The sequence below is a fragment of the Sparus aurata genome, chromosome 15 (genome assembly GCF_900880675.1).
Source record: "Sparus aurata chromosome 15, fSpaAur1.1, whole genome shotgun sequence".
NCBI lineage: Eukaryota > Metazoa > Chordata > Actinopteri > Spariformes > Sparidae > Sparus > Sparus aurata.
Genome location: NC_044201.1, coordinates 18,290,228 through 18,306,689, shown reverse-complemented (window position 1 = coordinate 18,306,689; position 16,462 = coordinate 18,290,228). Strand labels below are relative to the sequence as shown.

Here is a 16,462-nt window from a genome sequence, read left to right as displayed (position 1 = left end):
TCAAAACACTCTGTGCAACTTTTGAGTTTGACAACCCAAGATAGTTGTATGATTTTGGTGTTAAAACGTAATGTTATGAATATAACTTCTGTTCCCTGAAGGAGAGGAACGAGGTACAACACATATATTATGGGATATCACGCCCCCGCGTGGCCTGACTGAAGACACCTCTATTCACGCCTTTAAGGCAGATGACCTGTGGTGACGTATGTGCGGCCCCGCCTGCACATATATACGTGCACCACCACAGTCATCCTTCAGTTCGATAGCCGCTCTTCACCGAGCCCGGCTGCGCAGCGGGGCAACGTAGTGTTGTACCTCGTTCCTCTCCTTCAGGGAACAGAAGTTATATTCATAACATTACGTTCCCTTTCAGTCGATTCACTCGGTACAACACATATATTATGGGACATGTATACACGCCCAGCAGAGCAGCCACCGAACCGGAGTCAAACCTCCAACACTCTAGTGCATCGTAGACCCAGCAGAAAGGACAGAGTGAGCCACCGTAGGGGCTGTCACGTCCAAACGATAAAACCGAACAAAAGTGTGCGGTGATGACCAACTGGCTGCAGCGCAGATATCGCTCACAGAAACCCCTTTAAACAAGGCCCACGAGGCCGCCATGCCCCTGGTTGAATGTGCCCTGACACCTTGGGGCAACGAAAGACCCCTGCTGCTGTATGCTATGGAGATAGCCTCCACAATCCAGTGGGACAGCCGCTGTTTAGACAGCGCCTTGCCCTTAGCCGGATTAGCAAAACATACAAACAACTGGTCGCATAAACGCACACCCTTGGTGCGGTCTATGTAAGTGCGTAGTGCACGCACAGGGCACAAAGAATGTAACCTCCTCTGCTCCTCAGATGCAAACGGAGGGGGGCAGTAGCTCAAGAGCTCAAAAGTCATAGAGCTGTAGGCTGTGGGGATAATCTTAGGCAAATACGCCGCATTCGGGCGCAGTGTAACCTTAGATCCATCCGGAGTGAACTGGGTACATGTGGGATGCACAGACAGAGCATGAAGGTCGCCCACTCGCTTTGCAGAAGCCAGAGCAAGCAATAGTGCAGTCTTGTATGAAAGAAATTTCATATCTGCAGACTCAATAGGCTCAAATGGGGGTCCACAAAGAGCCTCAAGCACCAACGCTAAATCCCATGAGGGAACGCTGGGTTTAAACACAGGCCTCAGCCTGCGGACTCCCTTCAGGAAGCGCATAGCAAGAGGGTGAGCGCCTGGCGTCACTCCATCAAAACCAACATGGCATGCAGATATAGCTGCCAAATAGACCTTAATTGTTGAGAAAGAGAGACCCTTATCCAGCAGCTCCTGAAGGAATGTCAAAACATCCACAATAGAGCACTGAAATGGGAGTACATTTCGGTCCCGACACCACTGCTCAAACGCCCGCCATTTGTAGGCATATAGGCCCCTAGTAGATGATGCTCTCGCACTCTGGATCGTTGCAACCACATTTGGGGGCAGACCCTGAGCTATCAAGTTGGACCTCTCAACAGGTAGGCATGTAGTCGCCACAGCTCTGGGCGTGGGTGAATCACCTCCCCTCCCGCCTGAGAGAGGAGGTCCCTGCGAAGAGGGAGCTGCCAAGGCCTCGCCACCAGCAGACTGATTATCTCGGCGTACCACGACTTCGCCGGCCAGCGAGGAGCCACCAGGATCAGGGAGAGCCTCTGCTGGCGCACCCTCTCCAGAACAGACAAAATCATTTCCACCGGGGGAAATGCATACAGCAGCGTGTTGGGCCATGTGTGCGCTAGCGCATCCATTCCCAGTGGGGCGTTGCGGTCCGTTATGGAAAAGAACAGGGGACAGTGGGTATTTGCTCTGGAGGCAAAAAGATCCACTTTCGCCCTGCCAAAGCGGTCCCATATCTGAACCACTACCAGTGGATGCAATCTCCACTCCCTCACAAGAGGGCCTCCCCTGGAGAGAAGGTCCGGTCCCAGGTTCAAGTGCCCTGGAACATGTGTGGCTCTGAGAGACAGAAAATGAGCACTGCACCACAGCAACAGAGAGTGAGACAGTTTTAACAGGGGGAGGGAGCGTGTCCCTCCCTGCTTGTTTATATAGGAAACCACCGTGGTGTTGTCCGTCCTGATCAGAACATGATGGCCTGTCAGAACGGGACGAAAATGCTTCAGAGCTAAAAGGGTCGCTAATAGCTCCAGGTGGTTAATGTGGAGCCTGCTTTGTCCTGGCGTCCAAACCCCTCTCACTGCTGCGCCCTCGCACAGAGCCCCCCAACCGCTCAGGGATGCGTCTGTGGACACCACCTTGCAAAAAAAACACCCTCCCTATCGGGGACCCCTGTTGTAATAAACCGGGTTCCCTCCACGGGAGAAGAGCCGACATGCAAGACGGAGTTATCGTCACCCTCCTCTGGAGGTGACGCAGCGCGCACAGCCGGAGAGAGTGAGCCCAGCGTTGAAACGCTCGCATCTTTAACAGCCCAAGCGGCACTACAGCGATCATAGATGCCATCATGCCTGTCAGCTGTAAAATCGCCCGGAAACGCAGTTTGCGTCCCAACTGAAATTGAGCGAGGCAGCGGTGAAACGCAGCCCCCCGAAGCTCTGACAGACGTGCTCGGCTCGAAACAGAGCATATTTCCAACCCGAGGAAAGAAAACTGTTGGCTCGGGGTCAGTGAGCTTTTCTGTAGATTTACTGAAAAGCCTAGCGTTTGGATGTGCGACAGGGTCAGTGACAACTGAGCCGCTGCTCGCTCTCTGGAGCTCGCAATAATAGCCCAATCGTCCAGATAGGCTAATATGCGAACGCCTTTCTCCCGGAGCTGAGCCAACGCCGCCTCTACACATTTGGTGAATGTTCGGGGGGCGAGTGACAAGCCGAACGGCAGCACTAGGTATTCGTAGGCTGTGCCCTCGAATGCAAACCTTAGAAACTGCCTGTGGTCCGGGTGAATCGCTACATGAAAGTAAGCGTCTGTCAGATCGATAGTTGTAAACCAATCTCCCGGTCTGACCGCGCTCAGTAGCTGTCTGAGTGTAAGCATTTTGAACTTGTAAGTTCGTAGGTATTTGTTTAACACTCGCAAATCTAGAATAGGACGGAGCCCTCCGCCCTTCTTCGGAACAACGAAATAACGGCTGTACCAGCCTTTGTTCGTTTCCGAGGCGGGAACAACTCGTATCGCTCTCTTGTTCAACAAGCTGTTTATTTCTTCCCTCATAACTGCTGCTGCTTCGCCTCGTACAACTGTGTTTATTACAGAGTGAAAGCGAGGCGGCCGGGCCCCAAACTGTAAACGGTAACCCATGGCAACGGTTCTCTCTACCCAAGGTGAAACTGCGCATGCGCGCCACCGAGGAAGATGAACAGCTAGCCGACTGACCTGCAGCACTGTGGGGGAGGGGCTGTCGCCCTCTAGCGTGCCGGGGGGGAACAGCAGCGCTGGTCTGCTCCGGCTTATTTGATTTGCATTGTTTTGAGAACAAAACGAAATCTTTATTGGATTCAATAAATGCACATTTACAACATTCACACAGTGAACAGGCACCATTTTTGGGGCATTTGTGTGTGAGAGGGAGTTGTGCTTGGGAGACTGTGTTAGGGGAGAGAAGCGCCTCTCGGGACTTGACCCCTGAACAAAACTTAAACGCGGCCTTTTTGGCGGCAACAACCGAGGGGCAGCAGTGTCTCCCTGCTGCTGTAGCCCCTCTCGAGCCGATCCCGAACTAGGACGACTGCTGCTTCTTATTCCTGGGCGCCGAGCCCCTCTGGAGGCCCGGTGGCGGACCCTTGCTCCAAGCCGAGGGACGTGGGTTGTGACCGGGTGCATGCTGCTTCACCGGCTGGGGTCCCGACCTCGCCGGCGTCGCAGACCTCTTGGAAGGAGGCGGCGGTGCCGGTTTGTGCAGGTTGGCTGGCTGTTTGGGCTTAGCGTCCCGTCTGGGGATGATGCTGCTCAAAGCCTCGGTCTGTTTCTTTCTTAGCTCAAACTTAGCCTGGATGGCGTCGAGCGACTGTCCGAACAAACCGTCAGCCGACACTGGCTCGTCCAAATAAACAGCTCTGTCCCTGTCCGGAACGTCGGAGAGAGTCAGCCACAGGTGCCTCTGCGCCACCACCGTGGAAGCCATCCCTCTTCCCAGGGAGAGCGCTGCACAGCGGGACACTCGGAGGATGTAATCCGTAGCGATTCTAACCTCGTTAAGGAGAGGGGACAGTGGACTGTCAGGAGGCATACGTGACCCGAGTTCCGCCAGACACATAGCTTGATATGTCTGAAGCATGGTGACGGAGCTCAGTGCACGGGCCGTGCTTGCCTGTTTTCGGTAAATCTTCTCCAGCTGGGACGCGGAGAACCTGCAGTGCTTGGATGGGAGCGTGGTGGGGCCGCCGACACCATGGTTCTGGGCCGGGGCAAGATATGCTGCCAGGGACGCCTCCATAGGCGGAGGGTTGACCAAACCAGCTTTTTCAGCTCCATCCAGGTCCAAAAACTGTCCATAGCCGGGCACCGTGGCGCGGGTAGACAGTGGTTTGTTCCACGTCGAGGTGAGCTCCGCGACAAAATCAGGGAACATGGGCAGGTTGTTTCTGACAGTCGTCGGTTCGGGAGGAAGGAAAAACCCAGAGAACCGCGACTGCTTCTGAGCCGGTGGAGGAGAGGGCCAGTCCACTTCCAGTTTCTCAGCTGCACGGCGGTACAGTGAGAGGAAGGATGTGTCGACCTGGTCAACCGGCGCAGCAGCGGCGGCGTACTGACCCGATGACAGCGGCTCCTGTTCATCCTCCGATAAGCCATGCACATCCAGGCCGATGTCCAGCACGTCATCGTCCTCATGGTAAGAGGCTAGCCCGGGTAGCGGCTGGCTAGCGCCCTCGGAGTGGGCCGGTTCCAACCCAGCTAGCCCGTCAGCACACTCCATATGGTCTGCCCAGCTTCTAACGGGGTCTTCGACCAAGAGCTCCTCGCCGCCGGACTCGGACGAAGCCGGGTCCCTCGACTCGGAGAGGAGGGGGTCGTGCCGTGCAATGGCTGTCTTTCCCAGGACTCTCTCCACGAACTTGACCCGTCGTTCAAGGGTTGAGCCCCGGAGCTGGAGACAGGACTCACAGGACTCGGGCTCGGTCAACGCTCTCCTGGTGTGGACAATCCCCAGGCAGACGGGACACGCTTCGTGGAAGTCCTTTTCGTGCAGGAAGAAGCCGCACCCCTGAGGACAGGGGCGAACAGAAGACTTTCCCTTCGCTTGCTTAGGCTGCGCGCTCATATCGAGACACCAAACCAGAAGAAAGCAGACGAAATTAGCGCTCCGCGGGTAGCCAGTGGCTAACACCAACAGGGGCAGTTAAGCTAATTTCAAGCTGGCAGTAGCCACAACAAGACCAAGCTAACTGGCAGCAGCTAGTTAGCCTGACTCGGTAGAGGTGTTCTTAGCGAGGTGAAGAGCGTAAGAACTGAAGGATGACTGTGGTGGTGCACGTATATATGTGCAGGCGGGGCCGCACATACGTCACCACAGGTCATCTGCCTTAAAGGCGTGAATAGAGGTGTCTTCAGTCAGGCCACGCGGGGGCGTGATATCCCATAATATATGTGTTGTACCGAGTGAATCAACTGAAAGGGAACCAATATTCATTGATATAATGCTATATCCATTAAATGTGGTTTGGAAGACTTGTGGAAGAGTGAGGCATTCATTTTCAAGCGACTAGCTAAGCTGGCTTTTGTGGAGCTTACAAAGAAATCAATGATTCCCAGTCGTAATTCTGGTTGGTACAGTAATCATGGTCATTCCCATGTGGCATGAGTGATGCATAACCCTCCAGAAAATGAATGGACCTCTGCCAATAAGTTAATTTAATGTGAAAGTGTTGGAAGACATTCATGATTGGCCAAAGGGGGACTGCACATCACCGGTGACCAAACTAGGGCTTCACAGAGAAGAATAAAAGAGGACCGAGGAGGAGCATTTGGTATTAATGGGTGAATGGAGATGAGCAGAGGTGTGAGGCAGACGCAGAGCAGCAGCAGATGAAGTCACAGAGGAGGTGAGCATGGAGGGGAGATTAGAGGGTAAGTGGGAGGCTGGCAGTGGCAGAGGGGGAGCTTGCAGTTACAGCAGCTCATAATTGTTCTTCATGCCTGGGTCCCTAGTGAGCCACTGCCTGGTCCGGTCCCAGGAGGCTCAGAGGTGTGTGTGTGTGTGTGTGTGTGTGTGTATACCAGAGTAAGATACAATTTAACATCCACTGAAAGAATGAATTTTGAATTGTGTCACTGTGAGTATGTTCTTGGTGTATATTTATGTTTGTGTGTGTGTGTGTATTTTGCTCTCATAGCATATGTAATGCATGTCACCTTGCTTCTGTGTTTCTGCATGTTTATATTCTGTGACTACAGGTGTGCAACTGCCTGTAAGAAGCATCTTCTGAGTGGAGGCTGTGTGAAACAGATTTCACGTATGTGCCTGCATGAATGAGTGTGTCCTCATTTCCAGCCAAGCCGAGGTCAAAGGCCTCAACAGAATTTTAAAGTCAGCCCTGCTCCTTGAAGACATGTTTAATTCAACCAGCTTTGTTTCCTTGAAACTAGTCAATGGAGGACTGTGAGACTTCTTTCCCCTTTTGTTTCCTCTCTCTTCTTATTCAGACAAGCGCCTCATTGTTTTGTTTACCAAGAAAATAAAGACACGACCAAGCACACTCATCGGACTCCATCACCTTATTCATCTTTGTTCATCTATGATTTAAATTATGATTTAAATCATGACTATTTTCTATGAACTCTGTGCCTGTGTTTGTGTAGTCTACAACGTGTCGTTCAGCGTTTGTTTGTATCAAGCATAATCACAAATCTGATAGTGTTATTTCTGTTTCAGCATGAAAGACTCAAATGAAATGACGCCGTTGCTTCCGTCCTGGCAGGATACAAATAATCAAACCTGTCATAAAAGTCAAATTTAGCCTATGTTAAAAAAGAGAATGATGGCATACTTGATACACATCACTCTTTTTTTTAAGTGTTGCTGTATCCATCAGTACAAATCTCAGTGTGGTCCAAAAGTATCAGACCTTATTGAAAACCTCTAATATCGTCACTTTAACCTGGAGATAATTTGAATGCTTGTGGATTCAGAAAGTTAGTTATGTTATCAGAAGTCAAATTGTTATTTTATTTTTTGGCATAAAATCATGGCTATCAAGGTTTCTAAGGAAACAGTGCATGGAACTGCAAAATGCTTTGCTGACACTGGATCAGCTGTATCCAAAGCACAGTCAGGCAGACCAAAGGTGACCAAACAACCAGAAGATCAATACATCAAGCTTAGTTCACTGAGAGACAGAAAAGCAACCTCACCAGAGATACAAGGCTTGAAATACCAGAATTTTGCTGGGGAATGATCTGTTCACTGATTAATCTAAGTTAGAAATGTATGGCATAAACAGGAGGGTGTATGTAAACAGGCGAACAGTGAAACATTCAAGTCTGGGACTGTTTCACCTCCTCTGGAGTTGAACAACTGGACAGAATTGACTCCACCCTGACAGTCTACAACCCTCTAGTGTGCATCTTCATGGAGTAGGATTCATACTGCAGCAAAGCCCGAACACACCACAAAGCTTTGACAGAACTACTTGGAGCCTAAAGAAGACCAAGGAGTCCCGACTGTCATGGACTTCCCTCTGACGTCTTACCCATTGAACATTTATGAGGGCACTTTGAGACTGAGCAATCTGTGACATCAGAGGAGCCTTTTTTGGAAAACTGTCATATCATATTGTGATAACATGAGTCATCAGGTTTTGCAGCAAAATGTCTCTCCACCTCTCCCTGTTTGGCTTATTCCTTCTCAATCGTTCCTTCCCAAATTGTAATTTTGTAGGGGTGTGGGTAGCACACTCACGTAAGTACACGTAAAGATACTTTGTGCGAGTAATCTTTCCTCAGATGGCCAATTATCCATGTGTTAATCGACCAGCTGCATTAGGCTTAAACAACATGTACATAACATAACAGCAGCAAAGGGCTGCTCTCTTCACTGTTGCAGTTCATTATTCCTCAGATAGGCCCTCTCTCTCTCTCTCTCTCTCTCTCTCTCCCTCTCTCTCTCTCTCTCTCTGTCACTCTCTCTCTCTCTCTCTCTCTCCCCCTTTGAAGGACATTGGTCAAATTAATTAAATGAAGGAAAGTCTATGACAGTTTGCTTTGATATGATCCCCAGAGAGTGTGTGGCAGCACGTATGAGGGATATGGAGTGTTTGTGAATATGCCTGTGTTTGTGTGTGTGTATGTGTGTTTGCATCATGGGAGTCTCCACAGACTCCCTGTGTTGCAGTCTGCCTGTGGTGATAAGCAGAAGTGTGTGTGTGTGTGTGTGTGTGTGTGTGTGTGTGTCTGTGTGTGTGTGTGCATGTGTGTGTGCGCACGCGCTCATGTGTGCTACCTGAGCCTGCTGTGCGTTGTTAGACGAGGGGAGAGGGTTGGACACCATTGGTCCAAAGATGTCCAGCTCATCGCTGATTGGTTCAGCGCTGCCCGAGCCCTTCCCACCACTGTCTGGAGCATCTGAGAGAGGGAGCAGGAGAGAGAAAGAGGGATCACAAACACAAAAAGAGTGTCCAGGTGATGGAGACATCAATTTATGGCATCTGATGCAGTTTTTGTAACACCTTTTCTTCATTAGCAATTTGTTTTCTTGACGTTTATGTTGAAACATTGTAGATTCTGTCAGTTTACAGTACAGTACAACCTGATGTATATTTTAAATGATGTTCTATGTGTTCTGTGTGTCCTCCATACTGTATATCCTTAAATGCTTTGGCAACACCGTGCAGTACGTTACCCTTGATAATAACCGATTCAAAGATAACTGCTAAAAACATACATTTTTTAGGACTATTGAAGATATTTCTTGTACACCCCATGGCAAAGAATTCTTTGGCACTGACAAAATAAAATCTATTTCTAAAGAACTCAGAAATCGCATTTTAGGATTTCTGATGAAAAATTATGTAATCACATCAAAAGCTGCCGAGCAGCTGCAAAATGGACCTTGAGCTAAAGTTGTTTTCTCAATATATACTTAAGCACATTCAGGGCATTTACAATGTAAGACTTCTATTAGACCAGCATTTATATATTCAGGGTACTCAGGGTAGACTGAAGGCACTGAAAGCATTACCAGTTATTCAATACAACCTTTACATACTTAAATAAGATTTCCACATTCGCACTCATTTGCATGATGCCCCACACAGCTCAATTTACAATTATCATGCTTATTAATTGGAACATCCTCAAGAAAATTCTGATGACTGCACTCCTTCAGTAGTTAGCTTTGCACTGAAAATGATTTCCTTTTATACTTCTCCTTTTGCCCTTGGAAAAGTAATACTTACTAATTGCAAATATATTTAAAACTGTAACACAGCACTGAATTAGTTTCTGGGTGTGACTAAGCTCAGTTGAATTAATTAATAGTCTAATATTATACAACTCAAAAGAGACGTATTCAAACTTTGAAAATTAAAAAAGTTTCAAAAATATGAACTGGAACGAGGATATTTTATATTCCCAGTTGGATCAAAAATGATTTGTTGCCTTTTGGGGGGTGAAATTAATACACTTTCGTCACAGCAAACATTTTGTTGCACACATTTACCCTTTGGGACGGCTTAATGGCGCATCGATGGAAAAAAGCCATCATTATTACTGTTAGTAGTTTAACATGTGTGTTTTTCTGCTCTGACCAGTGCTCTGTGTGCTGTGAAAGGGTCTATTGTGTCATTGTTGGCCCACTGACAAGATTTTATAGGACACAAAAATAGGGTCCCAATTCGTGGAATTGGTAACAACGGTGCTGTTTTGGCTATGACAACCAAAATGTCTGCAGTGAAAAAGCCAGATGTTAAAAGGATGGTGGACTGGAAGTGAATGATTTGGCAATAGCCATGCAATATCTGTATCTTATTTCTAAGTTTTACAAGTTAAATTTAAAGAAAACAACGGTCTCAAACTGCTGTTGGCTCCTTTTAGTGGCCTTTTACCTCACGATGTCCACCACCTGTGTGCCATTATAGCACTGAATATGACGAGGACTTTTCAAGATTAAGAAATAGTTAACCTTTTCCAGAATGAGAAGATAAATTAGAGAATAAATGAACATCTCATGCCAGTGTGTTAAGTACATAACTTATTTTTAACTAGATTTGTTTGACTTTTTTTTATAAATAGTCCCCAGCTATTTCATTTGTTTGGAAGAATGCTGCAACACCATTTTGCTGTGAAGCTCCAGAAATGTACAAAACTTCAACCTCTTTCCATCAGCATGGGGGTGAGTAGATACTGACTGAATCTTCATTTTTTGGTGAATTTTCTGATGGATTTATTTGTCCCGTGGTCAGCTCAGACATGTGAGCTGAACTGAAAATATGTCTGATTTAAGTTTAAACCACAGTATCATTACGGAAGAACTGTGTTGTCCAGGGATGGACCCTAATGCTGAAGAAGAAACTCTGCGAGTACACAATGTACAGTCCTCTGAGAGAGAGAGAGAGAGAGAGAGAGAGAGAGAGAGAGAGAGAGAGAGAGAGAGAAAGAGAGAGAGAGAGAGATAGAGAGAGAGGGTAGTGATGGAGAGGCAGAAAGGGGGAGGAGATGGAGTGTGTGAAAGGGAAGAGAGTGAAGAGAGGGGAACTATGTGTGTGTAAGAGCGAGCGAGCGAGCGAGCAGCGGAGGTCATTTATATAACCGCAGTGATGAAACATCCATAATTTAGCCCTTTTTAAAGTGTGAACAAGACGGAGCTCCTTTAGCCAGACTGCAGGTTACAAGGAAAACCATTTACCTAGAGAAGCCCGGAAGACCTCCTATTAAAAACTCAAGCTCAAGAACTACTTTGATTGTGACGTCTTCCATCCTAATATTCAAACTACAGCTTGTTGCCCCCAATTCATCCCATCATGCCTTCATGTCACTGCCTGGCTTTTATTTTGATAGTTAAATCACTTTGTGATACGCTGTAAAAAAGGTGCTTGAAGAATGAAGCCTATTATGGCTGCGACTGTTACTTTAGGGGCTAACATAACAAGGTGCGTGTCACGTTGTTGCATATTGAAATAGAAGTGAGAAAAATAAGGATTTCATGTGCATCAATTACCCTCCAGCCACTCTAAACCCCCCTCTCACCAAATACTCATTCACCCCATTGCCATGGAAATGAGCTGCAGGGAGAAGAGGGCCCATCATCATCATCACTGCCACGTTGGGCAATGCCCCCCCCCCCCCCCCAAAGTGGGATAGAGACGCTTCTTGAGAGCACTCTCGACTTCACCATGGAAACAATAGTTCAGGCTGGGGGTGTGTTTTATAATCGACCTGAAACCCTTTGCCCCGAGAACACACACACACACACACACAGACACATATATAGAGTTCCTCAGTATATCCAGTGAATGGAGCGACCTCATTCAGCAGTGGGGGGCCGTCACATGAAGGACTTGGCAACCACCACGAGGGGTAAAATGTCTGAATTGATTAAGCCCCTGGCTCTGATGCAACATTCTGATTAGATTTCACATAAAAACATGTGAATGCACTCTATGATTATGTGACCCAGTGGTTCGAAACACTTTTCCATCTCGCCAATAACAGATTTCACGGGGTCTTGGTCTTTTGAAGTACTGGTACAGCCACAAACCCAAAAGCATGTTAATTTAACCCACTTTTCCCCCCAAGAAAACAAGTCAGAACTAGGGCATGAAACAAAGTTAGCTTGACTCTTGGTGCGAGCGAGTCCAGAAAAAGGAGCACAAGCCCAGGTGGTGTCCGCAGTCATTAGCTGCTGGTAGTCAGTCATTAAAAAAGAGGGTGGTGTTGAAAACAGAAACAAAATGAGCTGCCGCTGCTGGTACAGTATGTTTGTTTACAAGTGATAAAGGAGTTAAGACGCCACCTCTGCGTCAATCAATCAGACAGATGATGTAAATGAGATTGTGATGTTGGTGTTTTGACGCAACTCCCTATTAATGGATTTTAGAAGGGAGAGAAGAACAGCCTGAAAGTTTCAGAGTTGGAAAATTATGTAACCATGCAAACAAACATCGGCCAACAGACAGAAATGGCGGACAGTTTCTTTGTTTACATAGTTTAAGCTTGTTACACTAAGTCGGATAACGGCAACAAATTAACAGTAGTCTCAGTCAAGACTGCTTCAGTTGCTGGGACAGACTGGTACACTGCATATCAATTGATTTGAGTAATCTTTTAATAAGTTTATTTGCAATTTTGAAGTGGCATAGTATAATCAACCACGGTGGCTTCTGCATTATTACCTAATCTTACAGCCCTGACGTGTAGAGCTGTCCAGTATCAAATATTATTACCAAAAACTTAATCATGTAAGACTATGTTGTGCTCAAACTGTGCAACACCCCTCAATAAAGTTGTAATAATTTCTTTACAACACCATGAAAGCTACTGACATGTTCGTCCCTATGGTCACGACAGGGTCTACGCAGAGGTAGTTGCACCTCTAAGGAAAAAGGACATTTTAAAAAGAAAAGAAACATTTGCGACACAGTAGCTGGTCAAGGATGCATGCAATGCATTCTGGTGAGAAACGATGAATGAAAGTATGATTCGATTTGTTTACAAGAAGACTCCACAGGGTTCCTTAAATGAGATGATCTGTGTGGCCTTATCAGATATATTAACATTAATAAAGAGTAACCACAGAGAGGGCTAGAGGCGACACAGTGATGTCATTACTGTAACACTGACCCTGACGAGACTAACATCGCTGTGTTTTCTAAAAGACGTGTTCTCCCGGGCAACACTGAAACTGATACAGTATGTGTTGGACGAAGAAGCCAAGCTGAAGGGCCAAAACAGAGTAAAAAAAGGAGTTTTCAAATTCAGCCTTGGATGTACTCTTAGCATGCCGATGCATGAGGTAGACACATTGATAATGATCTTCACTGTTTTGGACAGCCCAGCTGTATACTTAACAATTCTGCTGTATTTCTCTCTTTTTTTTTTCCTCTCTCAGGGGTAAAGATGCCAGAGGCGTTTGGCAAAAAGATCAATATGTTAGATCATGCATTCAGAAAAAGTTTGAACTAAAATTAAGTGAACTGAAGCAAAAACTCAACAAGAAAAAAAGCTTCATCCCAGGCAATTTCCACAACAATAAAATGTTGTTTCTTTCAATTGAGAATACTGAAAAAAAAAAAAAAAAAAGAAGAAGAACCTCAGCATTTCTACTCGAGGTAAAACTAAACATTGCTGCTAGAATAGAGGCGACAACACGGAGGAAGACTGCTGTTTACTCTCCCCGGACCCAAGTTTCAATTCAGCGTGTCAGGACCATTAGAGTAGAGAGAGACCGAAGTAGAAGTGGAAGGGACGCGGAGACAAAAAAACAGAAACAAGCAGACAGGGGTGCTCCATCAATAAAAGTTTTTCAAATTGATTTAGTGGCTCCTGAAGGGATCTAATTTTGGCAGGATGGAACATCTCTGGCATAGCATTTATCATGCTGGGACACAAAAACTATGCAAAAAAATGTTTAAATAAATAAATACAAAACATATTTTTTCAATGCTGATGTATTATTTTATGACCAGAGATATTTAGCCAATATTTACCACATTTTTTGAAAACCAAGAAAAAAGCAATTATGGACAGAAAATCTGTGTATAAACGCATTTCTGAGTGGTCTCACGATACTATTTTTAATCTCATTCCAGCAGAGACGGCTAAACTGAATTAAACAGAACAGAGGAATTGGCAGACGCACACACAGAAGCAAAGGGAAAAAGTGTCTCTTTGACAGCTGCAGAGCGAGGTAAGTAGAGACGAGGAGGGATGGACGGAGTAACGAGGGGATGTGTGAGTGCTGAAGGCATACTGCCACGTATTTGACTTATTGATTATGTGTGAAATCTCATCCACTCGACATAGCTGCAAGGTGTGTAGCATTGGTTATTTATAGCGCGGCATCCACTCCCACTCTTCCATGCTGCGGTTGGGAATGTTTGATCAATGCTGTCTCCACCGGCTCTTTCTTCTGTCAGCTCAGCTTACCCTCAGCAAAGTCTAATACAATACAGTATTGTTTTGGAAAAATGCAGGAGGATTGAGAATTAAAGATTTATGGTGAAGAGCCTGAACCGAAGTCGACTTTTCTTTTTTTCTGCTGTGTTTTTAATGTCCAGGTCAACGAGCAGGGAGCAGAATCTCGGGGCGGTTAACGGGCTGAGTACTCAAAATGTCACAGGTTTGAATCCAGCTTGTGACCTTTGTTGAATGTCACATCCTCGGTGCATTCAATCTTTCCAGTGGCTCTGATGTTGGGTTCTTCAATTAGGTATACATGGCATTAAAATGCATGCGTGCATAGAGCTGGGCAGTATATCAGCATTGTATCAAAATTGAGTTATAAGACCGCGTGGCCGCTTAGAATTTGGTATTGATATGACATAAGCGTTGCCTTCCTGGTTGCATGCTGTGGTGAAAAGCAGCAGGACAGGAAACTGCTTGGGTTAGGATTGTAAGCGTAAAAAATTGCACTTCTTTGCTCGATTGGCCAGCATGCTAAAAACAGTATTCAACAAGGTGCAAATTACACTTAGCTTCATGATGTCATCGAGTTGACGTTAGCTTTTTATCTAACAGTCGAGTGTCAGCACCCACTGTCCCTACAGCCAGGCATCAGCTCTCCTTCTGTACTACTGCAAGTCTCATCTTTACAGTGCAGTTATTTATCCTGAATAGGAGGTCAATCCCACACCCTTCCTCTAACTGGATGGATGCTGCAGCATTATGAACAACATTATGATTTCGAAAGTCAAAGTAAAAAGGATTGAACTTTAAGCAAGTGGAAGGAGGAGGGGATTACATGTTACCCTGTTCTTCACCGAAGTGAATGGGAACACAATTGGGTTTGACTTCTTCCTTCTCCAGCTTCTTTCTACCTTTGTTGTCAGAAAAATGCACCTCAGTGAGTGCAGGCTGAAGTATCACTCCGATTATTGTGCTGCAGTTAAATTACGTATTAAACTAGCTAAAGACAGATGAAATGATCATGTAAACCTTTCTTGGAATCTTCAACCATTTTCCACTTAATTGTTGCACAATTAGTCCATTATCTTCTTAACTGAGTAATAGCGCAGTGATAATGTTTTTCCAGTTACAAAATAAAATGATATTTCCCAATTTCCCCAAAGAACAAAATAGTTTACTCTGTCTGTTCGGATTACAGATGAAACATAATTAGATAGTCGAGTACATGACTGGACAGTTGTGTCTGACATGCAGGTCTGAAGCCATCAGAGATGTACTAACTGCCAGACAGTATAATAAGGTCTCCGTCAGTGACTCAAATAAAGCCTGACAGCATTAAACCTTTCCCCTTATAATGTCACACGTTATTGAACCTACAATTATTACCACATCAATCAAAAAATGTTTTTACATCACCCAGCATAATTGGTTTAATTTACATATCTGACACATTAGGCAGACATCTGAATGCAGTCAGACAAGTTATTATATTGTCCAAGGGTTATTATAAATAGGTAGAAGACTGTACATGTCTTACCCAGGCCCAGCAGGTCCACAGCCAGCTCGGTGCTCTCCATGGTGCTGGCTTTACACTCTGACTGTTGAGAAAGACAAAAAGAAAAAGAAACAAAGGTATGTCAGTATAAGGTCCATTTAGCCCTAGCTCCTATGTGCTCTCTGATTTACATTTTTATAGAATAATCATGGGCAAATAACTGACTTTGGATAAAAACCAAGACAAACTATTCTGCTTTCTACTGAAAGTAGTTTGTTAGACAGCCAACGTGACTCACCAGTCATACGATGAAAGCCATTGCACAGCTGTAGACTATAAAACCATTTCAATTGTGCTTTTCATTCATCATGATTAGATTTAGTGAACTACTGTTTTATTATGTAGAAAATGTCCTGCAGTTTTGACATGACAAGAAGTTTGGGGCCATTCTGCTTCACTCAAAGAAAGAAAAGAAAAATAATCCATTATCCTGGATTTCAATGGACAATTTTCTTGTTTAAAGGGACCCTGTGGAGCTTTTGATCACTAGTGACAATGTGGAGCTTTGTTTTGAGGCCCTGAGTCCCTGTTTTGTATCTTGTACTCTACTGTCATGCATTATGCTGACAGATGACGTAACCTTCCTGCTGATGGTTTTAGTTTTAAGGCGAGAAGCATAACAACGCACAAGCAAAAAGGCAGGGTCTAAAAAACAACTGTGACCTGAATTGATTGTCAAAGCAGCAATTAATATTTTATGACCACTGGTCTGAGGAACAAGTTGTAAAAGCCATATGGACAAATTATGACCTCATAAAATTGATATGGTGAACGTCTCAGCAAACCTATTAACATCAGTGTTTCCTCTACATTCATTCAGGGGTGGCGGCCCGCCAGGGTCGGGTGTCG

The 16,462-nt window shown here is 45.7% G+C and overlaps 1 protein-coding gene across 2 annotated transcripts in view; it reads right to left on the bottom strand.

Annotated features, from left to right (window-relative positions):
• Positions 1 to 15,705, bottom strand: part of LOC115597189 (stromal membrane-associated protein 1-like) — a 40,441-nt gene extending 24,736 nt beyond the window's left edge. For both annotated transcript variants that reach the window (XM_030442940.1, XM_030442941.1), the window contains exons 1-2: positions 15,596 to 15,705; positions 8,438 to 8,559 (exon numbers count right to left, since the gene is read on the bottom strand). In XM_030442940.1, the coding sequence (XP_030298800.1) occupies positions 8,438 to 8,559; positions 15,596 to 15,635 (162 nt within the window). In that variant the 5' untranslated portion in view covers positions 15,636 to 15,705. The remainder of the gene's footprint in view (positions 1 to 8,437; positions 8,560 to 15,595) is intronic.
• Positions 15,706 to 16,462: the final 757 nt, after the last annotated feature.